General features: G+C 38.7%; 1 protein-coding gene across 1 annotated transcript; it reads right to left on the reverse strand.

Moving 5' to 3' along the window:
* Positions 1–2681: 2681 nt before the first annotated feature.
* ankrd13b (ankyrin repeat domain 13B) lies at positions 2682–23045 on the reverse strand. The gene is made up of 15 exons (XM_060888693.1): positions 22636–23045; positions 16890–17025; positions 16388–16512; positions 14778–14823; positions 10608–10751; positions 10194–10407; positions 9149–9215; positions 8873–8954; positions 8699–8763; positions 8192–8328; positions 7764–7921; positions 6188–6364; positions 5814–5977; positions 5334–5410; positions 2682–4594 (listed from the first exon to the last, which is right to left on the reverse strand). Exons 1-15 carry the CDS (start codon positions 22741–22743, stop codon positions 4399–4401), a joined length of 1896 nt encoding a protein of 631 aa, XP_060744676.1. The 5' UTR covers positions 22744–23045; the 3' UTR covers positions 2682–4398.
* Positions 23046–25140: the final 2095 nt, after the last annotated feature.

Below are 25140 nucleotides of genomic sequence, written 5' to 3' on the forward strand. Positions count from 1 at the left end.
TCTAACACGCACCTATGTTTTGTTCTATCTTTGTAAATTGTGTATTTTAAATGCATTATGGTCTACTACTGTAGGATAACTACTTAACTAATCACACTTTTACTATGTCGCTTAACTTTGGACTGGTTTAAACAAGCATTAGGTGCCATAACCCTGGGTTCTGTTAACCCTGAACTTAAAAAAAGTACAATTTAGCTTAATTTCAGTTGTAAACCTAAATCTAAGATATGTGATAAGATGGTAAACTTGCCTCAGTGTGATTTTATTTGCTTAGGTCAGTGAGGCACTTAATTTCAAACGGTTTATGCGATTATAAACTGAGTGTAGCTAATCCTCAATGGATAATATTCACACTAATATTGCAGCATAACGACACATGATCATTTGGATTATAATGCAGTTACATAAAGTTGATGGTCTTACTGTAGAGAACATCCTGCATTCAGTCACTTTATCCTGCTCAGGGTCACTGTGTGTATCCCAGGAGGTCTGAGGTAGGAATAATACAAGGATAGAACACCAGTTTCCAATTTACTCTGTGTGTGTCATAAAATAGACATTTGTTCAACAGTTTTACAACCTGGATTGATTGGCTTAACTCGTGTTCACGATATACGAACAATATGCCAGAGGCACTGAAAACATTTCAATCTTTGGAATTAATTCAGGAATATATACTGACCTGTTTAGGTCAGCAAACTTAACGATTCAAATAATTCAAAGTAACAAAGCGCACTAAATTCCAGCAGGATGAAAAATAGCTTGTTGCCAGCTGAGAGAAATATGTACATTTTAAGTCTTATATCAGTTATATGTTTACTAAAATGGTATTAATACAACAGTTTTGAGAATAAGGCATTCTGCTTCTGATGGGCTTTAATGCTCATGTATAATTAGAATCCTATGTGCTGGAAACCTGATGCTCACTCCTCTGCGCTGTCTGTTTTATGGATTCAGTGTTTTATGGACTATGGTTCTTCTCACAGGCTGACTCACCAGCCTTCTGAAGCTCTCTGTAGACGATGAGATAGCTGGAGCGACTCTGCTTTCCCAAACTTCCAAAAATAGCATTTTTACTGTTGCTGATTCTCACTCACCTCTTCATTCTGTGATGGAGACCAACGTAATGGGGGTGGTGGTGTAGTCACGAATTTAAAACCTCATCCTTAGATACTTTTACATACACTGAGAGCAAGTGGTTAGTGGTTATTACCCTGAAACAACAGATATAAAGCTATAATAACCTACTATATGTTATATATCCTTTTGGATCCATGAACACATCTACAGGGAAGGTCAGGCATACTGTACACTGGTCTCATATTAACTCCATCATGGTGGAGAAAAAAGGCCAATAATATTTATACTGCTCTTGTTCTCACAATGTTTGACTATTGTTAGTATTGTTAGTGTTTGAGTATTGTTATGGAGAAATGAGTAACAGTATATAGCCTAGGGCAAATAGCCTTTTATTTAAAGATTTTGTTTATTTTAAACTAAACTATTATCCTATACAGAACCCTGTCCTCAATCCCACTGAGCACCCTTGGGATCATTTGGAACACTGACTGCATTCCAGACCTTCTTGCTGAACATCAGAGCCTGACCTCACTAATGCTCTTGTGGCTAAATGAGAAAATCCCCACAGCCACACCCCAATATCTAATGGGAAGAGTGAGACGTTATTATAACAATAATAGGGAATAAATCTGAAATTGAATGTTCAATAAACACACTTGGGTGTGATGGTTAGGTGTCCACATACCTTTTGCCATATAGTATACTTGTATATACCTGATGGTTATGTTTAAGGGTACTTATTTGAGCCACATTGAGCCATTCCCAAATGCTGGCCAAAGGACAGTTAGTTATGCATCTGACATCTAGATCACATTCCTATGATCTATGCAAAAAAAAATTAAATGTAATGTTTGTACACATTTGTACAAAGTTTCTGAAACACAAATTCTAGACACTAGATTTTCTTAATGTTAGCTTTTTGGAACAATAAGCTAACCATTATTACTTTGTTTTTAGAATATTGTTATTACACCCTAACCTTAGGATGTTTGGTTTCATAGAGTGTCATGCAGTATGTAGATTAACATGACAAATCATTGCATGACAGATATTTTGTTGAGAAGGGTTTATGTTGGGAGTTTCCAGTTGTAACAATATCCACAGAGCTGCATGCCAGGGGGCTTCACGGTGGCTTAGTGGTTAGCACGTTCGCCTCACACCGCCAGGGTCAGGGTTCGATTCCCACCTCCACCTTGTGTGTGTGGAGTTTGCATGTTCTCCCCGTGCCTCAGGGGTTTCCTCTGGGTACTCCGGTTTCCTCCCCCGGTCCAAAGACATGCATGGTAGGTTGATTGGCATCTCTGGAAAATTGTCCGTAGTGTGTGAGTGCGTGAGTGAATGAGAGTGTGTGTGCCCTGCGATGGGTTGGCACTCCGTCCAGGGTGTATCCTGCCTTGATGCCCAATGACGCCTGAGATAGGCACAGGCTCCCCGTGACCCGAGGTAGTTCGGATAAGCGGTAGAAGATGAATAAATGAATGAATGAATGATATTCTAAATCAAGATTTTGTATTAGGTTGTTAACATATGATGCTTCTTCATTTGTATCCAACGTAATTCATATCGTCTGTTGCTAAAGCCATCCATACAAGATTCTCCACTCAGTGTGAAATTTTCTTTTATTCAATCGTTCTTGAGGTTACAAATTTGAGCAGCGTAGTCATAGTGAGTTTTTTTTTTATCACATCATACAGACACCATAGTGACACTCCACATTCATATCAGGTGCAAATTAAAAAAAAAAACAGTGGAATATGTTGGTTTAATATTAATGATTACCAAATCGAGCGTTTCTATATAACTGAATCCTTATAATCACCTCTCTCTTAATATGCTTAATTATCTTAACATATCAACTCTACACATAAATATACATATGTTCCCTCTATTGTTATATGCTGCTGGTCAGCCCTTTGGTCATTTCTTGACTGGCTATAATCACAGAGCCCAACTGCTTTATGCTAAATTGTGCTTAAAAGGAATCTTGTGTCAGTATTATACACAATTACAATACAATTGTTGACAGTTGCTTAGACCCAGATTGTCAAATCAAGGAGAAAATCTCCTGTTAGAGGCTCTTCATTTGAGATATTGTATTTGTTTTCCAGTATGATACTGCATCTGAATCAGAGAAACTACCGGTAGCCCTTGCTGTTTCCTCCCTACATTGGAGCACATGATTGGACCTTCTTAACAAGAGTTGGTACAGTATCTGGATGAACCAGGAGCTCCAGTGACGTGTTACGGCAAAGGAATATAGATGCTTATGAAAGCCTGGGTCGGGAAGCACTGCATGGAAGCCAGAAAAGAAACTGCAAAGGGTAGGGATTTGTTAATCCCAACAAAAAAATAACATACTATAGATTTTTACATGGAAATGACATTACCATAGCACCATATTGAGTATAAAACATACAATATAATGTATGTTTTCTGATTTGTTTAAAATTGTATTTATGACACCAAGTATAAATATTGCAGTGAGGCTCTAATTTATCATTGAGTACACTTCTGCCCAGCTTAATTACCAACCTGAAAAAGATTTGTGAAGCTCTCACAAATTTCATGCAATATTATTCACACTTCTTAGTGACCACGCAATTGCAGTCCCACATATTCCAATTAAAACCTTCTCTTGCTCATTGAAATAAATAAAACGAAGCAGCGCAGGCATGAGGTGCCAAAATGAAGACAGGATCATGCTGTTTCCATCGTGCATTTTGAGTAGTGGCCAACAGCCTGACTTAGCCTCTATGTGAGGCAGACATTCTCTACACGTACATGTTTCATTAATGGGCCCCCTTTAGCATAAGGAGCCTCCTTATGATTCCTAGAAGAGTGCAATTGAATTATGTGCAAATAAAAACCATACCTAATTCATCCAATTCCCTAAAAAATAATGCAGTAAAGTTTTGTAAACCTCTCTCCCTTGGTACTCAGTGGGAGGACTTGAGTCTTAGTGTAAGTGGCGCTCTAGGAACTCTGGGTAACAAATGGCTTGATGAGAGATGCTGAGATCCCTGACATAGCTGTGAGTTGTGTTGAATTGCCTAAAAAGAAATAAAAGTACACGTTTGCTGAATAGTTATACATGAGTCGAATGTCTCCAATGACTGCCCATGAGCTAAACAGCTTGGGGTTGTAAACTTGTAAAAAGTGGACAGAGACAGATCTCTGAGACTATTGGACTATTGGATCCTTGAGCTTTAAACAGGTTGCTGGAGGAGAAGAGGCAGAACATGGGAGAGGAGAGAATTGCAGTTCCCTATACACTATTACTGCATATTCTCCCGCCCCCTGAATTTCATCTGCTGTATGTCACTTCTCCATGAGGGACAGCTGTATGATACGCTGAAGCTCTTCTTCCTCTTGTCTCTGCCGGAGCTCTGCCTCTTCCTGTTCGCGTGCTGATAGCTCCATTGCCAGTCGTAGCTGCTCATCATAGCTGCGTGGCGCCTTATTGGTTGGTGTGCTGCCAGAGCTGGACTCAGGGCTGGACTTGTGCTGAGGAGTTCTGATAGAGAAAGGTGACAGAGAGAGAAAGTGACTAAGGAATCCACAAACTCTGCCAAGAAGCACAAACAATAACAATAAATTCACTGCTATTTAGCATTAGGGACAAACTGTTTTTTTTTTTCTTGTTTGTTTAAATCAGATGCAGCAGTACATGACTACACTGACATGAGAAGCGTATTAAATTGTTTTGATCAATCTGTACAATCTGTTCTTGTTAAAGAGGGATTTGTCATTTTAGCAGGCAAAATGAATTACAACAGCAATAAAAACATCCTCACACCTTCACTTTCACCCAAACTGATCCCAGTCATTGTGTATATCTTGTGAGTTTTCTTTTCAGGAAAAGAGTAGAGATGAAAAGCTCTGTTCCATCATTTGAATGACATATTATCACATTTAAAACTGCATGTTTGATACAAAGATCATGCTTTAGGAAATTGTTTAGTGATGCCAGTGAGTGGTGAGAGTGGTACAGTTCAGCTAGGGAGTCAGACTGGACTCAGTGGCTCAGGCTTTGTGCTACTGATTGGAAGGTCATGAGTTCACCTCCAAGCACTGAGAAACTGCTCAGTTCTTTCTTGTCTCACTTGTAAGTCTCTGGATGAAAGCAATCAGCCAGATCAAAATATGTAAAAGCCTTGGGTTTTATGGTTGGAATTTGGTGTGTTAGAAGGTGGTAACCCCAGGCTGAGGGGTGGCTATTAAACTACAGAGATGAATAAATACTGACTGCGGACCTTTCCATGCGGCTGGGGTCACATGAGAGAGGATGAGTTCCTGGCTTACTGTTTGTCAGAGCCTCCCAAATGGTCACCTACAGAGAACATAGTTAGTTTGGAAAAATACACCAGTGTACATTTGTGTCTTAGTATGTTTACATATACAAAATATATGTAAATGATAAAGTATCAGATTTTGCCAGTAATTCAGTTCATGTATTTACAAGTACTTGTGTAATCTGACAGCAATTCAGTACACAAGTAAATTTTGAATAAATATGTGACATATAGTCACTGTACATCTGAGGAAAGGAAGTTAGGTTAACAGTACTGATATGCTGAAGATCAAAATTATTGGGTTTAAAAACCCTATCTCCTCCTCAACTGTCAATGATTGTGAGCTAATATGTCATAATATGCTGTTTACATGTCCATCTGGAGACAGCCAGGCAGACATACAGAAAGACATACAGTATGTACAGTATGTGTGTGTCTTACCTGATCATACTCAGAGCCAGCCTCCAATAGACTCTGCTGAATGGCGAACTGTAGTAGGTCATCCTCCTCCTCACGCATGCTCTCTCTCTGGTTCCCTCCAAGGATGCTGTAACCTCGTGGTGCCTCAAACACAGATGCTGGAATTTCACCTCCATGGCATGAGTCTAAGGTACTCACACATACACACAGCATATCAGCCAGTGTTTCAGTGTTACTTCTGGGACTGTGGTGAATTAATTGAGTTAGAATGAAGGATTGTGATTGAAAGATGGAATAAACATCTGGTTCAGTTCAGTTCAAATTGCTGTAAAAGGTGTATTTGAATTGATTAAGACTCTGAATTGCTTGTTGATTTAGGAAACACTGGTTCTCACTAGTTGAGCTGGAGCTTGACACGCTGGATGAATCACTGCCAGGAGATGGTGTCTCTGTAATGGGGCTGTCCTTCTGTCCATCCACATCTGCCTCTGTTCGGCCTGCCCCTCCATCCTCACAGAAGTTCAGGTTTGCAAAGGTGATGCGTGCATTCAGGATGTGATAGATTGGGATCTCTGAAGAGAGAGAAAAGAAAGATGTAAAATGGTATGCAAAAGAATTTTACATTAGCATCTAAAGCTACAGTTATATAGTTGTTAGAGCCTTCTAAAAGTTTAAATCAGGAATAAAAGAAGTATTGGACCATCCTCATCCTCCCCACCAGCCACACACCCTCTGGTGAAACTACTGCTGCACCAACCGATGATTAGGAAAACAATGAACACGCACCGTGACTACCCTCAAATTCCTACTTGGGAGCTTGGGACAGTCTCAACCCAAAATTCAGCAAATGACATCAAATCAACATGGCTTTTCACATCATCAACGATAAACAAGACAGCAATACTCTATGCATTACACTCTATATAATAGTAGTTGCTTAGATCAGTAAAGATACAGATATATATGTTTGTTAAAACTATAGCACTGGAACAAGCATGAAGTTCTGTGTTTTGAGAAGGGCGTTCATGTTTCATTTCCACTTTATCACGCAAATGTTCCAACTACTAAAGACTGAGGTAAGGTGAATGAAGTCTGAATGATGAAACTAGCCAGGTCCATTGCACGGTATTATTGCAAATTATTCTATAAAATAGTCCTATATAAAAAAAGTTCTATGTAAGTGTATATTTTAAACATTCTCAGCATAACAAACAGCACCATTAAAGTGTTTGTATAAGTTTTCTTTTCAGCATCCTTCTTTTCAGTATCCTAGGAAACAAACCAATTAGTAAGCAATTTATTATTTATTTGAAAGGGACAATGCACATCAATCAACATTTTTTGTGTACACTCAAAATGTAAATGTGCCAGAATTAGCTGAAGAGCTATTTTTCATCTGCAGTCCCTTCACCAAATTCAGATAAAAATGGAAACACATCAAATAGCGAATACAGATTTAAATATCGAGTTCATTTGTTAGTGGAGGGGTTTTAAAGAGCTATTATTCAAAAGTGATCAAACATAAAATCCCCAAAGTATAAAAGGTTATCATATATTTCATGTTCATCTTGTAATTTTTAATGAAAGCTTTGGATATGATCAAATGGCAAAGATTTACCTCAGATGCAAAAACACTACAGTGAGCAGTGTGCTGATGTGAAGCTTCACAAACAGTGTGTGTTTATATACAGGTGAGTAAGTGAGTGGTGTCCAAGTGCGTGTGATCGGCAAATGACAGAATGAGACGGTTTGTTTTTATAATCCTAGGCATCTACTGTATATTTGTTAGCTGTGGTGAGTTATGGGAGTCTGATGCTGATTCTGCTGTTGCCATGTCTGATAATTCCACTATACCGGATACTGTAAGTACTCCCAATTAAGTGTGGGTGTGTATATTATGAGTGATAGGAGAATATTTCACTATTTTATCCTGGAAAGATAAATATTAAAAAGATTATCTCTTTTTCTTACCTATCTTAATGGGAAAGCCTGGAGGAAGACGCAGGGTGATGAAGTCTCTGAGCTTAGCAAACAGGGCATTAGAGATGGCCATGAGATCTATAATGGGAGCCACCTGCTCAGCTAGGGACAGAGGATGAGACTCACACAGCCACAGCTTGGCTTTGAACCTGAGTGCACAGGACAAAGTTTAATAAGTCACTTCTATTTTCTTTTTCACTACACTATTCTTAATACTAATTCCAATGTTGATTCATGCTAAAGCTAAACTCCACATGGCAGCAAAGATATCTGTGCAAAAGAAGATCTTGTTTCATACTGTAAATAAAAACAGAGATTTCCCTTTGAATAATTCCCTTGGACTTCTCGTTCCCTGAACACAGACACAGGATGATATGATCTCAAAAATCGTGTGTGAGAGTTGTGAGGTGTTTAAGCACCTTTGTGTTTTAGTGGTGAGATGGGAAGGCTGTCCAATATCTCTGTGGATGTGACTCGGATTTGGATTAAAGTATTCCTCAGCTGTCATGACTCTGCTGTTCATCACAGGGCATGACATCTGGGTCACCATTGTTTGCTGTGATGTGGAGACACATAAATCATACACACACTTGGAAAGCATTGTTAATACAAGGCAAGCACAGGGAATGGATATTCCCAGGCTCAGATAGTGTTATTCATACAAGACAAATAGCGAAGGTGAATATTCACAGAGTAAATAAAGAACAAACCATACATAGACACGGAAATCATTATTAAAACAAGTCAAACAAAGACAGTGAATATTCCTAGGCTAGGAAATGTTAACACAACATTTCACAGAGTCATTAGTACCAAACCAACACAATGAGTGAATGTTTCCTATATCCTGTGGCTTGAGACTGATAATAAGAATCATAATTACCAACTAACTCAGTATTATCAGTAATGCAGGAAAGTGCACTCACCACATTGTTAGTTCCCATATGCTGCTCTGCAACGCCCAGGAAGGATTGCAGTGGTGTTTTACTGCCTACAAGACAAGCAGTGCATAATTAAAACAAAAAACTCACTCTGGTCCTCACATAGAATTCCACACAAAAGCATAATGAAAGTCTCTATTTTCAATTCTTTATGAATACTTTTGGGTTTGGCTTTGTGCTGTTCAGTGAGGTGGTCGGTCCGTGTTCGAGTGATCAGCTCTACATTGGAGGCACAGTAGACCTGAAACATAGAGAAAGCTGTTAGTGATGTCTGCACATATACATATACAGGCAAGCTCATTTCCTCTGGGATCAAAGATATTGATTCGTTGGACATTTCTCAATGAAACTGACTCCAATTCCTTGAGCTATAAAATACCACTATGTAGGAAAGAGGATATGTGTTCGGTGTGTGAGTAGGCAGAAAAGGATTACCTTGGATTCATAGCCATTCACCACCTCTGTTTTCTCACTTCGCCAGCTGAGAATGCCTGTCTTGTTCCTGCAATCAGAGTTGCGGATGTTTTAACACTGAGCACCAGAAGACAGAGAAGAGTTTATCATGCTCCCCACAGCTAAAATTGTACAAAACAACAACAACAACAACAACAAAATAATAATGTGCAAAGTAACAAAGCAAAGTGTCTTCATATCTGTATACAAATCTAATAATCTTTGTGACCACATGATTAAGGAAATGAAATCCCAGAGAACACTGGAACTAAAACACTCCAGAAAATAAATGGCATCAACAATAAGAAGTATTATCTAGAAACAATGAATCAAAATCTTTCTGATGTTAGCCAGAAAGTTAACCCTTGGTTGTAACTGGGTCTTCCAGGGGGACAATTATCATACACACACTTTAATTGTAACAAAATAAATGACAACAAAGTGGACTTTACAAAGCCCTTACATACCCCATTGGAGTGTCTATTACAAAGACCTGACTTGTGAAACCTCTAGAAATTGTATGGCCTGAACTGAACGATTATCTGATAATGTAGGATTACAAACCTGTCATATACATTTTCAGAAGAAGAAGAAGAGGAAGAAGAAGAAGAAGAAGAAGAAGAAGAATTTCCACCAGATTATTAAGAGAAATGTGTAGAAGGCTAGTTCCAAGTGTTTGCTTGAAATTTAAGCAATTAAAAGGAAATGCCCAAAAAACACTTTCAAAGCCAACCGACTAAAATCTGAAATAGTAAATAAAATGTCTTTTACCTAGTTTTTTATGACTTCTTATGGGTATATAATGTAGATTCCCTAAGTGACTTAACACAGGAATTGTATGGTAACATGGTCCATGTGAGAAGTTATTTGAGTTTGAATGTCTTTGGCTGAGGGATTTGTAAACTTTTGGCATCCAAAATGAATATACAGTGTAAATATAACATATAAATTTTGTTCATGCAGGTTACAAAGTATAGCTGTGAAGTGTGTTTTGTGTTAATAATGGTTAACATTATTCCTGGTTCACCTTTCAAAAGCGATGTTCCTGGTGTCTAGCTGTGTTGTGACCACTGGGGCAGAGAGCCGAGCAGCCACCTGCTCATCACTGGGCTGCAGAACACCCAACAGACTGAGAGCAGTGCTTTGAGGACGAGAGGAAGGAGAGGACGAGAGACATGGGAGTGTCTCACAGAACACTACCTGTCTGTCATGGTCCACCTCCATTACCATGGCACTGGAATCTGAATTTTAAGTAGAAAGTAGAGTCAAAAAAAAAAAAAAAAGAAGAAGAAACCACAGTCAAAGTCGAAAGGAATAAATAAGGGACTGCAGGAAAACCTAATCTTTCATATTGGATATATGGGCACAATATATGTGTAGGTGAGACTATCCTACAGATAAAACGGGAGGACGGAGACACAAAAAAAAGGCTCCCTGTCACCTTGTCCTTTGAAGATAAAGCTGCGGTTGCCTCGCTGCCAAGTCATCTGCTCAAACCCCATAAGTGTTGTGTCTACTCGAAGGCACTGGCCACTTTTCCACACTCGATATGTGTCGCTCGGGCAGATTCGGGACACCAAAGGCACTGAAACCAAGACAGATGTGGAGCCAGTGTATAAACATTATATTCAATCAGTAATTAATTATCCTAAATTTCTAGATATAAAATCTAACTCAGCTTGTGAGCCTCTTTTGCAGGGCAGACATTTTGAAAAGGGTACAAATGAATGTATATAGACTCAACTGGAAACAAACGTAATATCTACACTAATAAAAATGAGCATAAAATCAGTTGCATCAAGCTTTGCCATAACAGATTCTGGTAAAAGAGACATCAAGTTTTACTGTAGTTATTATGTACTGTAATCAAAACATGATAGAGCCTATTGTAGAGCACTCCATGCTGCTCCATTTTCATAAGGGTGGTAACTCCATGGATTGGTAACTAAATGGGTTGGATGACCCAAACTCACTGTTGATTATTGTCAATCCAGAATCTCCAGAAAGTATTCACTATGTCATCAGAATTTACTTGAACCACAAGTCAATAATTTGTGCAGCATTGTTCTTTGCAGCAATAACAGCTTTGAATTTTCTCATAAGTTTCTAGAAGCTTTGCACATTTTGATCTGGGCATTTTCTACTATTTCTCAACAAGGATGTTTTTTAAATTCTCCTAAATTAAATGGAGCTTGTAGGTGGACAGCAATTTTCAGGTTATTTCAATCACAAAACTTTTTTGTTTAAAAAGCCCAGTGCTTTGTGTCATTGTGCTGCTGAGACAGGAATTCTTGCTTTGAGACACAGATTTCTGGCTGAATGTACCAGGTTTTCCCCAGAATTCTCACTTTAACCTGCTGAAAAGGAACCATGCAGCATAATGTTAGCATAATGATAGATATAGTATTACCTGTTGGGCTGAATTTGTCCTGTGACAAACATGTCACATTGCTTTTAGACCAAATTACTCAACATCTTTTTCCAAAAGCTCTCAAATTTTGTCACATGCTTTCTGGTAAACTAAACGAGTGCCTTTTTAGCCTTTCAAAGAAGTATCTTTGTGTGCATCCTCTTATAGGGGTCGGATCTGTGAAAAGCTGATGATATTGTTGATGTCTAATAGAATCTCCTATTTCAGCCAGTGAGCTCTGTGACATTCAGGGCTGTAGCTGGTCTCTTGGACATTTCTTTGCCAGCTGTCCTTGCCTGAACGCTCAGTCTGGAAGGACGGTCTGATCTGGAAAGCGTCTTAGTTGTGCCAAATCTTTTTTATTCGTAGGATGGTTTAAAGATTTGCTTATCTTTTTTCCTTTAGCTTATTTATTCATTTATTTATTTTATAAACAAGGTATACCTTGGTATACCTCAAAAAATTAAATAGGAGTCCTAATTTATTCTGACAAAAGGTGTGAAAACTTTTCAGTTAAGCAGCTATTTATTTTTAAGCAATTATAAGGTCATCTAAATAATTAATTCAGTTTTATTTCTGTAGAGATTCACTACAAAAGAAGCCGAATAAAATTCTATCATATTTCAATTTGAGCAAAAATAAAAATACAATTACTCACAAGAGGTAAATATGTTATGGAGACATTGTATTATAGTCATTCTCTCAAAATCTTTTTTTACTGTCTTAATAAGTTTATAACACAAAAACAAACAAATAAACAAATAAAAATAAAGTTACTGGCAAATTGCACAGAACATAATTCATTTTAATAAAAGCTGTTATTGCAGTCAAAACTGCTATTACAGAAGAATTTACATGATATCACAGAAGATGAATTAGTAATATTTATGACCATTAATTGATTACTATTCAACAGACTCTCGTTCTGAGTAAGCCATTCAGAATAACACATTTTCAATTCTGACTAAATAAGGTACAAGGGTAATACAAGGGCCTTGGCAACAATCAGTAGGCAATGCAGGGCTATTAACTTGATTGTTTTAATAGATTTAATGGCTTGACACCATTAATTCTAGCTTTTTAACTGTGCAGAATAAAGTGCATGCATAGTTCTAGGCTAGTCCCACACTAAAGAAAAAACATACCTTTAAACAGACTTTATCTATACTAGATTATTGACATTTATGAAACAAAAGCACTAAATTCCAAACTCTGAAACACTGTTAATGACAGTGATAGTGGTTACTTACTTTGGTGTTGTGTCTGTCTCTTTCATTTTGCATATTGCTTCACACATAGTAAAAAAAATGAAAGATATTTTATTCTAATTTATTCTACAAATTGCCCCATGATATCATCACCTGCTTGGCACTGCTTTTGCTCATGTCCTGTCTTCATGGAATATCACAGGTGTTCACAGATGAAAAATGCTTCTCAGTGAGAATAAACCAGATTAAGAGCTGCATTCAACACTGTAAACCATAACACCTATCATCAAGCTCTTTCTATCAACATTACCGATGCCGCTCTTGCTTGCTTTCTATCCTATATCACTACTTCTTTGTACACTGGAATGACAAATCATTCAATGACATTGTAATGCAAGCTGTACGTCCACAGGTCTTTTGCTAACATTTCTATTTACGTTAGTCATGTTTATTATACGCGTATGTATGTGAATATCACAGCTACTATTAATATCACCTTTGCTATTTAACACTGGAGTACTTCTTCAAAACATGATCAAAACACTGTGCCAGTCTGATAATGCTATGAGTACAAGAACAAAGTGTGTGACCATTCAACAAGCCTTAAAAGTTTACCAAATTGGGCTTCTGTAAAAAAAGAGCCACAAGGCCCAGAAATAACTCCAGACCCATAATTAAAGAGAATGAATGAAGGGAAGAAAGCTGGGTTTATTAACACTGTTCTGGTGTATTTCAAACTCATTGGAAAAATCACCAGAACATAAGCAAAGCAACATAAAATATTCCATAAAGTCAGAAATGTACAGATTTGTACCTTGGTGATGTAAAACAATGGCATGTTAAGTGACACCTCAACACAGGTACATAATTTCATCGATTGTAATGCTGGAAATGAAGTTCAAGAGACACGCTTTTTACTGATTTTAAAATTTCAACTGATTTAAACGAGGAATAAGCAATGCAATCTTTGCCGAACTAGAACAAGCCTCTCTAAACAGAGGAGGAGATCTGTATCACCTGCCATGTTTAACCTGGTGATTTCATGGACTACCTCAATATTCCTGGTTTTAGATAGACAGAAATAGAGACAGTGAGAGTGAGAGACACAGAAAGTGACAGAGAGGCAGGTGGCACAAAGCCCAGAAAGCCTGTCTCCACTTCAAAAAGTCTTTAAATAAGGATCTTTACTAACACTCTCAGACACAAAACTTCCTTCTAAAAGAGAATCAGTCCAACTGTATCATCCTTCAACATGATCATAGTTGGTCCGAGCTAATATTCTATGTACCAGAAATTTCATTTACTGTATGATAGGGTCACAACATGCAACATATTGACTGTAAAATATTGGGGATTTGATTACTATTTATCTCATTTTTTATATTACTAAGAATGTTATTATGTATGACAATGTTCTATTTACCCCCACAAGCTGCTCAACTGCTCATTATAACAAACAGCCATTGATCATCTGACAGTGTTATCAGTATGACAGCATTTGCATAATCAAATAAATAGTTCTGAAAATGCAGGCTCTCCTGAAATAAAATTTCCCTTTTGCAGCTACGTCAATCGTATATAAAGGTATGGCATATTTAAAGTCTGGTTATCCCAAAGTTTTAGAGGGAGAATATCCCATTTAAAGATTTCTTCTTGTACATTTGTAACCTATTTAGAAGAAATCATTACTGTCTAATTGTAATGATTACTTTTACTATGTGAAATGAGTTCTTACCCACATCTATATCTGTATCCCCACCTTAGGTAAAAGTTATTTGTGGCATTCAAAGAGGATTTTCCTGTTCTCACTGTGTAATCCTTAAGGATGATATGATGAAATGTTGGTCATCAGAAAATGTTGTAGTTGTATAATAACAATGAAATTTCATTAGCTTTGTTTCTATTGATTAAGAAACAATTCAAAGATTTCTAGCTACATGATATCATGATTGCTGTTAGTGTTGTGTTATTTGGACTAAACTTTTATACATACCCCAGCTTGTAAACTCCCATTTCATCTCCACATAAAAGTCTTGTGCCTGAGAGAGAGAGAGAGAGAGAGAGAGAGAGAGAGAGAGAGATATGAGAAGCAGAAAAAGACGTAGTGGAGAAAAAGCACAGATTAATTTAGCATCAGTAGTCTTACTCCTCAACAGGATCTTGAGACTGATAGTACACTATGAACCAGTACAAGGATGTATTTATTGATAGGGGCTTGAAAAACCTGCTGTAAATTGCTCTGTATTTTAGGGCATCTGCCAAATGCAATAAATGCACATTTAAATGTAAATGCAGTCTCTATGGGTTTCAGAGTGGCCAAGAGTGGAGATGTAAGAGAAAGCCGAGTATAAAACAGGACGGAGGAGATTAATTTCTTGTGCCACTTGGTAGTTTCAGAAAAAAATAGTGGATTTCAATTTCACAGTTTACAGAAGGAGAAAGACAGAATATCTGCCATGTAAAGAAGGGTAAGACTTATTAAAGATTAGTTTGTGAGACACAAAGTCACTTCTTCACATATCCATTTTAGTGTGTTTGAAAATTAGCGTTTTGCTTTCTTGTAAGCTACAATAACTGTTTTTACTAAACAGATTTGTTGTAAACAGCGTCATTGAACTCAGTGGTATTTTGTAACCTGTAACATTTTTTCTTTTTTAAGCCCCAAAAAGCATAAGAAAAAGAGAATTGAAAAACTTTATCACATTTTTTTCATTGTTGACAACTGTAATAAAGATATAAATAAAGCTAGATGCAGGTTACTAGACTAAAGTGATGATACATGATTTACAACTTATAAAATAGCACTTGATCCAGCACATTTTACATGATGAAATAAACGTAAACAGTGATTAATAGCTTCAAGTGTAAAGCAAATAACTTATCTACTGTTTGAAGTTGCAGTCAGTATCTGAACAGGCCACATTTAATGTACCAGCAATTGTTTAAATTAATTCAATGGTTTCATTTAATTTAAGTGTTTTAATTGTTAAGGAAATGTGTTGATGGTTTCAAGGTCAAGATGACCAAGCATTTATCTGATTGCTAACAGCTAGCTTAGTTCATGATTTTATCATTATAAAATTCTATCTTTAAGATAAACAGTGTCTCCATTTATAATTCTGTGTATTCTGTTCTCATGTGATGATGTATTATGGTTACAAAACACTGTCAGACACTGGCTTTAGCTGATATCATGCAAGAAAAAATAATTTCAAGGCCAGAATTGCATATAACAGAGATGCCTCTGCAGGTCTGAATTGCTTTATGTGCAATTTAAGTTTCAACTTTCGGTATTCACACAAACTACAGATGCAGTGGATTCATATTAAATTCCCTACTGATTTTAGGTGAGGCGGACTTTTTTTGGCTGCTTTTCACATGTTCACAGTCTATGATTTATGTGCATTCTGAAGTGCTAAAGTTTCATCTTTAAAATGATTTATAGCTTGAATGAGGGAAGCAGTAGGGATGGGATGATACCAGATGTAAAACTGGTAGGTTACCTACATTTCATAATCATTAACTCCTATTTCACAATTCATATATATTTGTTCTCTGTTGAGCTGTGTTCTGGATTTAGATGTGCTGCTATTAAAAGCTGACCTGCTGCAATCTTTCTAGTAGTCTGGGGATCCCTGCCAGTCTCTTAATGGTTCGCTGGTAGTCTCTGTGACACAAGACCAGCCGCACCAGCTCAGCATCACGCACGCTGATGGCCTCCTGCAAAACTGTGTTGGAGAGAAAGAGAGAGAGAGAGAGAGAGAGAGAGAGAGAGAGAGAGAGAGAGAGAGAGATGCAAATGCAAACCTTCAGTATTTAAATACATGTGAGATACCACATTGTTCTTATTATTACTATTATTGTTGTTGTTGTTATTATTATTATTATTATTATTATACCATTTATGAATATGGAAAGAGAGAGGGAAAATAACAAGAAACAAATACTTATAAAGTAAATGTTCTTTTGTAGTCTCTCTTTCCAACTATCTTGCTTACTGTACATTCTCATTAAGTACCACCCATAAATATTCACTTAAATAATGTTCTAAAATTGAATTCTTAGTATTTGTAAGCAAACAATGTTTGTAATGTTGCTGTACTACCTGTCCAGCCATTGCTGTTCTCTTTGCTGACATCGGCGCCATAGTGCAACAGCACTCGTGCACACTCCAGGTGGCGTAGGGTTACTGCCAGATGCAGAGGAGTGCGACCCCTTGGGTCTAGCACCTCCAAGTCCTCCTAAAAAAACAGAAGGGTTATTCAGAGAGGCAGAACGATAAACAATGTCTCACTTTCTTCTTAGGCACTCTGCACAGCTGGGAAACGACAAGAGATGGTTGAAGTGAGACAATGTGATGGTGAGAGAAGTGACAAGTGAAAATGAATCACACTTGAAGCTGTAACCATGAGAAAGCTCTGAACATTCAGAAGAAATTCTGCAACAGTTCAAAAGTAAACCTGTGTTTGTCTAGCCTGTGACTGCCACTGAGGCTAGGATAGAGCTGACATTATATTTTATGTGGAGAATATATCACAGAGCTTATCAGTGAAAATGCTGTTATTTATGCATGTAGTATATCCTGGTTGATCGCATTTGATGAGCTGGCATTCTGCCTGGGATTATGTCCACACACATTAATCCTTTTGTCAGGAAGAAAGGTTGTAAGTGAAGCTAAAGGCAGGACAGGGCTGGCGTGACAATGAGGATATGCAGATTTTTGCTGTGACTTACGAACAGTTTATTTCGAGCAAGCTTACAGTAAATGAGTCACATAATGGGGGTTTTATGCACATGCCTCAGACAGGCGCATTATAATGGAAACATATTACTGCCTGAGGGCTTGTTGTCTGCTGGGAGAGCTGTTCTATTACCTTACAGTTGCACCAGCAGCCTAAGTGCTGCATTACATCCACATACAGTACTGTGTGTGTGTGTGTTGTTTCTTGGTTTTTTAGAGTGTCTCTGTCTCACAAATGTTTATATGACTGTCTGCTTGTAGAGCCACTGTGTATGTATCCCTGTATGCGAGTCTGCTTTCTGTCATCTCTTACCTCGTGTTTTGTGGCTTCTATGTTTTAACAGAATACACACCATGTTTATGTGTGTGTGAGTCTGTGCTGTAGGTACAATCCATCTGTAATGTTGTTTTGCATAGGAAACCTTCTCCCATGTGGTGCATGCATGCTCCCTAAGCCCCATTCCCTGCTCTGCAATTATACAGCTCCCTCGTTAACACCAGCAGTGTGTTCATGAGCAACAACTGTGGCCTGGGTGGCTCCCCAAGGAGACTAAAAAACACCAGCTACTTCACAATGGAAAAGAGAGGACAGGAAGGGTGGGGACACAGAGGGAGTGGAGGGGCATTGCTATGGTAACAGAGGGAGCAGAGGAAGGAGTGCAACGCGATGGGATAGTGTGATGGAAGGAAGCAGAGTGAGACCTAGGGAGGGAGAGAGGGAATGAGAGGGAGCATGGTTGGTGGTTTTAAAGTAAATGATGTCTTTTCTGTCTTTCCGATGGTGAAGCCCAGCGCAGCTCAGCCCCAAGGCTAATACAGAAGAGGAGAGGAGTGGAGGCAAGATGACAGCTGAACACTCAATCGAGAGTGAGAAAGGAGCAGTGTGTGGGAGATATGTATGAAATTCCTTCTTATGATGGGGTTCAGGGTGATATGAGACATGAAGACAAGAAGAAAGAGTCAGTTCAATTGTCACTGGTTTCTCACTGACCTGCTCTTTGCCATTTCTCCTCCCAGTTCACTGCACACGCACATTTCTGTTCGCCCACCTACTCCACACAAACTGACCTATTGTTGAATCTTGCCTGTGGCCTTGCCTGTGACTCACTAGGCAGTGACAAATATTACTTTCTCACCAAAGCAAATGGATCTAGACCATGTGCAACATCTGTAATCATTAATTAAAATTCCACCTTCAATCTGTAGTTAATAACATTTATGTAATTTGCTTCTTCTTTTCGCTTTTATAGGTTATGTGTTTGTATTTTTTTGTATCTTGGATCTGTTTATGCTTTCATAATTGCTGTATTAACCTGCTTTCTAAAAAGCAGATCGAAACATTGTTTAAAAAAATATTAACACCACTTCTGCTATGTCATATACACACTATGAAGATAATAGTGCTGCAAACACTATAACATTTTGCTGTTCACACACAAACTCTTCTGTGACTTAGAACACAGAGAGAGCTATAAAGAAATGGTAGTTAGGGCTATAGCATATTATGTCTTGTAGGGTTTTCCCTCTCATTTTTGTTCCTGCGCTCCTCCATCCCAAATTTTATCTTTCATTTTCTCTCCCGGTTGGAAGCTGCATTATTGATAGCCATCTCTACCGAAGCATCTGCTCCTGCGTTCTCTGTGCCTTGGATAATGTTTTCTGGCAGCTTTTAAACCAACATAAATCTTTTATTGGGAGCCCAATCTGTGTATGTGGAATGTAGGCAGAGGTACAGGGGCGTGTGTGTGTGTATGTACAGACGTCTGCGGTTGGGTGTCCACGGGGGAACAAGATGCAGGATGCAGTGCGTGGTGAAATAACCTAGTTATGAAACATCCTCTGTGTGGGCAAAACATATGAAGGTGTTTACAGATGCCACCAATCAGTAAAACCTGAGTACAAACGAACACAAACAGTACGGTTCGATGGTCCTTTTAACAGGTATAGCCTTATTAGAGGCACCTAACACAAGCAAGAAGTAAGATCTATCAGACAAGCAGCATAGAGGATGTGGAGATAAGAGAGCTTTTGAGGAAAATGTCCTTGATTACTTCAAATTTCAGCTGACAGTGTCAGTGACTCAGGCACTCTGGATGAGGGGAGGAGAGAGAGAGAGAGAGAGAGAGAGAGAGAGAGAGAGAGAGAGAGAGAGAGAGAGAGAGAGAGAATGGGGTCTCCTTTTTCTTGAATGCTCACTGTGTGGCTGGGGTGATGCACAGCAAGCTGACACACATCACTTGTTCTGACAGAGCCATTACTGAGGAACAAGGCTGAGGAAACACATTTGCTGTATGAAAGGCAAAAGAGAGGGAAAATGTGTGTGCAGACGCTAATAACTTCCTTATAAAATGTCACAGCCATTAGCTTCTCAGCCATCGTACTGCTGGAACAAATATTCATTAACGAAACTGAATCACAGCGTATCCTTCTTTTATGGGCTGGGGTGGCTGGGGTGGGTGCTTTGTGAGCTTTGAAATACTTATAGCAAAAGCAGTCATACTTTCTCTTTGGTAGAAGAGTAGTAAAAGAATGAATGTGTAGTCAGCATTTGGCTTCTTTAGCATGACCTTATATAGGAACAATAACAACCTCTTATTACACCTAAACATATTATCTGCATTTAAGTCTAAGAACACTACAACTAAGGCTTTTCCATTCAGAAAGGGCTCTAAATGGAAACACTTTTGAAAGTGCAACCGTTAAAAGATTCCTCAAAGAGTTTTTGTGGTCATGGTACTCTGAGAGCAATACTTCATGAGACAAGGATCTTTAAGCTTTCCCAGTCTCACAATCAAAAGGAATCAGAAAGGCCAATCTTTCGTCTGTCAACTGCACACAACATGCTTGAGCTAGGTGTTGTTTTGCATATTCAAATTACAATTGGGGAACTTGTTTATTAATAACATGGTGAATTACATGATTTATAATGCTGAAATAACCATAAGGATGCAGATACCTGTCAGACATCTGTTTATTTTTCCAGACAACCATGAGAAAATAATTTCCATAAACCGTAATGAATTCAGACATGATCCTCAAAGTACCTTCCATTTCCTCATTTTCATTTCAGCATCCAACACAATCACAACATACTGTGGTCTCATCTGTGCAGACATCTGTTCAATCTTTTATCCCTGTCAATTGCCGTCCCATCTCATGCTGCCCCGTCTGTTAAAAGCCTTTCGATAAGTTAACTACATCTCAGGCTACTCCCACCCAAGCATCATCTTCATCCCTAGTGACAACATTCTGCAATTAGTGTTGAGTTTCATGGTCTAGGAGACATGCTGGAGAGATTGATGCCTGAGAGAAAGAGAATAACAGAAGAAAATAGAAATGGATAAAAATATAAGTCTTCCGTGCTGTTAGAACGACATGTGAGCAAGTATTTTTGCTGCCAGTGCAAATATTTAAGCAGCGGCTGTCTCAAGCTAAAAAGGATCCTATATGGGATATAGCCATTTCTCTCATTTAGATGCACATTTCTGTCTAAAAAGCTTTTTTTTAAATTTGAAGCTGTGTTGTAGGCAATATTATATAATCCACCTCTCTGTTGTACAGCTCCCATCATTTTATTTCCCTTAATCCATTCTCAATTTCCTTCATCTCCTCCAAGCCGGTGATTGATCCAAACCTATTCTCAGTCTGTGCTACTTTTTTTACGGTCAAAGCAAACTGGAAAATAAGCTCATCAGCTATCTCACTGACTTTCCTACCCTACTCTCCAATTCTTTTCTTTGCCATTGATGACATAGCGCCTCGTTCATGGTAGCTCGAATTTTTCTGCCCCGTCTGTTCTGACACCCAACACCAGACGCATGCTGGTGCAGCACTTTTGTCATTGTCATAGCTGTGCGCCCTGTCTTTCCAAACTCGATCAAGTACTGATCTCCCTTCTCACCACTAACATATCCACAATCTTATACCCCATCCAATGCACATTGTCACTCTGAACCATGAACCTGCACTCTACAACCAGATTATGCTGTCACCAGTAACTTGGATAAATCAGGGCTGCTTCATATGATGGCATTAATCCGTATGGTTAGCTTTTGATTTATAACTAAGGGCCAAGCATGTGAAGCAGCATATATGCAATGAAGCATTCCAGAGCTCTCAATTCGTGTGTGTTAGACCTAAAAAACTTATCTCACTGATCTAGAATGCTGTTTTAGAGGTCGTGCTCATTAATGCATATTGTGCACTACAGTGTTCACCCATAGGACACATTACAGCATGTGATATGATAAATGTCATCCAACGTTAAAGCAGATAAATATCTACCATTATCCTCTAGCTATGCATCTGACCATCTAATAAAGCTTAAAAATCTAAACAGAACACATTTCTATGCTATAACCTGCTTTTATATCTACTTAAAGCAGCAATTTCATATAAATGATGCATCAGTGCGTGGATTTCATTGAAATTTAATATTGTTAAATAACAGTTTTTTTCTGACAACACACTTTGGAATGAAATCTGTTTGCGATTGTATGGAAAATGGAGAAGCATCATTCAAGCAGCCATTGTGCCTCCGCTGGTGTTAAGCACACCCTCTCATTTACACCATTTTACCAGTGCGCTTTAAAGGAGGACACTTGCCGAAAAACCCCGCAGTAGAAACACCTTTCTCCACAGCAAGTGGGAACAGGGAGGAGTTTTTCCCTCTGGGCATTTGATCTATGTTTAAGACATTAAACATCTTATAATGAACAAGTTAGCGTCTGAGAAATAAAGGAGTGGGAACGGCACTGTAAGCGCTTCAAGGCGCAACCAGGTGGAACAGTCTATAGTGCGCGCCTTGGGATTAAACCTCTATGCACACAACACTCACTACTAATATTCACAAAATAATACGAGTGAGTTTTAGCTAAGGAATAATATATAACGTACGGTGGAGCTTGTCATTCCAATGCCATTCCTTGAACTGTCTTTTCTGCCTTCTGACATGGCCCACTATTCACATCCCCAAAAAATCCACAGGCATGCTACAGTACTGAAACAGGATCTTCATTATGACACAATAATAACGACATCATGACATTTAGGTGACTATTTATTGCGGATTTGGACGCAGCCCCAGAGTCCCTAAACCTCTCTCTCTCACCTGCTCGCTCGCCGAAAGCTCCTTTTCCAACTGCCGGTATTTGTTGTGCCAAACGAGATAATGGAGGCGGTATCGGCTCTTCTCAGGAGTTTGCTTGGCTGAAATCATCCTCTGAACATACTTCCTTACCTTCCTCTTCCCTGCTTTCTTTTTTCCCCTTATTTTATCCTATTTAGTCAATAATAAACGGGGCGCGTACTGATTGAACGCTACGACTCCGGATGACGGAATTTCTCTCCTCTGGTGCACATCCAGCATCCCTTCTTCATAGTAAATGTCCGATAGCTAAGACGATTTAGGCTTTCTTTAGATAAGTGTTATCTGCACGGTCTCCCTCCCCCGTCTCTCGCTCGGGCGTTCACGCTTCCAGTCTGTCACTTTGCTCTAAAAATCGACGCCTATCAGCGAGAGCTCTCAGTTGCTCCCCTTTCGGTGATCACGCGCTACACGGTGATGCTGTTTACTGCGCACTTAACGCTAGGTTGCGCATCTAAATATGTCATCAAGATACGCCGTTCTTCATGTCTAAAGCATTAGCCTTTACGACATTTAAAATGTAATTAAATGCGTTGTTTTAAAGGAATTATTTTTTTGATGCATTGCATTGCTTAACGTGTTTAAAAAAGGACGTAAAAGTGTTTCTATCAGGGTTGCCAGGTCTCTTACAAAGCAGTAAATGGCCAATTAAAAGCCTTTCAAATGAAAAACACAACCTAAATATAATTGTATTCTCTGTGAACCTTACAAAAGTTCCAGTTTTTGTCTAAGCAACTACTCAGCCATCTAAAATTGGTAGACCCTCATTGAGTTGATACAAAGTTCATGAATTACTGGTGCTAATGTAAAATATCAAACATTTACTGATAAGTCAGTTAGTAATCTAAAAAATCTGGGAAAAAATAAACCAGACAACTTTATGAGCACAAACTAGACAACAAGCATATAAATATTATGGTAATAATGGTAATATTATATAAACTGCTATCTGACACTAACAAGGATGCTACTTAACTCTGGTACACTAGCTTACGTTTGTGATGTGTATATACAGTTGAGGCCAAAATTATTAGCCCCCCAGGAATTTTGGAACATTTTCCTAAAGATCTTTCCAATTTTTGTAGCATTGATAAAACTTGATATAATCAAACATTCACCAGTGCTATTTAGTAGCTTTTGGTACATTTTGAAATATAAAATACATTTATAGGCTTGCTTTATAATCAAATATAGTGAAAATGGGGTGGTCAAAAATATTAGCCCCTTGTGAATATTTGCTTTCAAAACACACCCAATTAATCAATCAGCTTTCAAAACACACCAAATTAATCAATCAGTTTTCAAACCACACCTGTGCAGTCAACTGGCTTCCTAACAATACCTGGGCATTCAATCAGCATTAAAGGACTCCAAGGAACAGGGCACTTGAACACATTATTGGGAGAGACTATTTTTACTCACCATGCCAAAGACAAAGGAAATCAGTCTTGAGCTCAGAAAGAAGATAGTGGAGGCTCATGATAAGGGGGAAGGTTATACTGCCATTTCCAAGCGTTTCACAGTGTCTACAACCGCCGTACGTTGCATCATTGCCAAGTACAAGGAGACAAATTCTGTAAGAAACAAACCTGGGCGTGGTCGTAAGCGCAAGATTTCAAGAACCCTGGAGAGGAAAATAGTCAGAGATATCAGCAAGATGCCCCGGACATCTGCCAAGATGATTGTTGCTGACCTGGCCTCTTCTGGAGTTGATGTTTCAAGGAACACAGTTGTGAGGGCTCTTCATCGTGGTGGGCTTCAGGGCCATCGTCCCAGAAGAACCCCTTTACTCAAACAGCGGCACATCACAGCTAGACTGAGGTTTGCCCGTGAACATTTGAAAGGTAAAGATGAGTTTTGGGAGTCTGTGCTTTGGTCTGATGAGACTAAACTGGAACTGTTTGGGCACATGGATGTTGCTTATGTTTGGTGAAGAAAGGGTGAGGCCTTCAACTCTAAGAACACAGTTCCCACTGTTAAACATGGTGGTGGCAGCATCATGCTGTGGGGCTGTTTTGCAGCTTCAGGCACAGGGAGCCTTGTTCGGGTGCATGGCATCATGAAAAAAGAAAATTATGTTGACATTTTGAGGGATAATATGCAGAAATCTGCTCGTAGTCTAGCCTTAGGTCAACGCTGGGTCTTCCAACAAGACAATGACCCAAAGCATACATCGAAATTGGTCCAACAGTTCCTGAAGGATACCAAAACCAAGGTCCTGGAGTGGCCCGCACAGAGCCCAGACCTCAATCCTATTGAGAATTTGTGGTGAGTGCTCAAAGTCAATGTCCATGCTCGGAAGCCATGTAATTTGGACCAGCTGGAGCAATTTGCAATGGAAGAATGGGCTAAAATCCCTCAGGAAACCTGTGCCAACCTAGTAAAGAACTACTCTAAGAGGTTGTTGTCAGTTGTGGCTCAGAAAGGGTTCACTATTGACTATTAATGACCGGGGGCTAATAATTTTGG

This window comes from Tachysurus vachellii, chromosome 15 (genome assembly GCF_030014155.1).
Source record: "Tachysurus vachellii isolate PV-2020 chromosome 15, HZAU_Pvac_v1, whole genome shotgun sequence".
NCBI classification, from domain to species: Eukaryota; Metazoa; Chordata; class Actinopteri; order Siluriformes; family Bagridae; genus Tachysurus; species Tachysurus vachellii.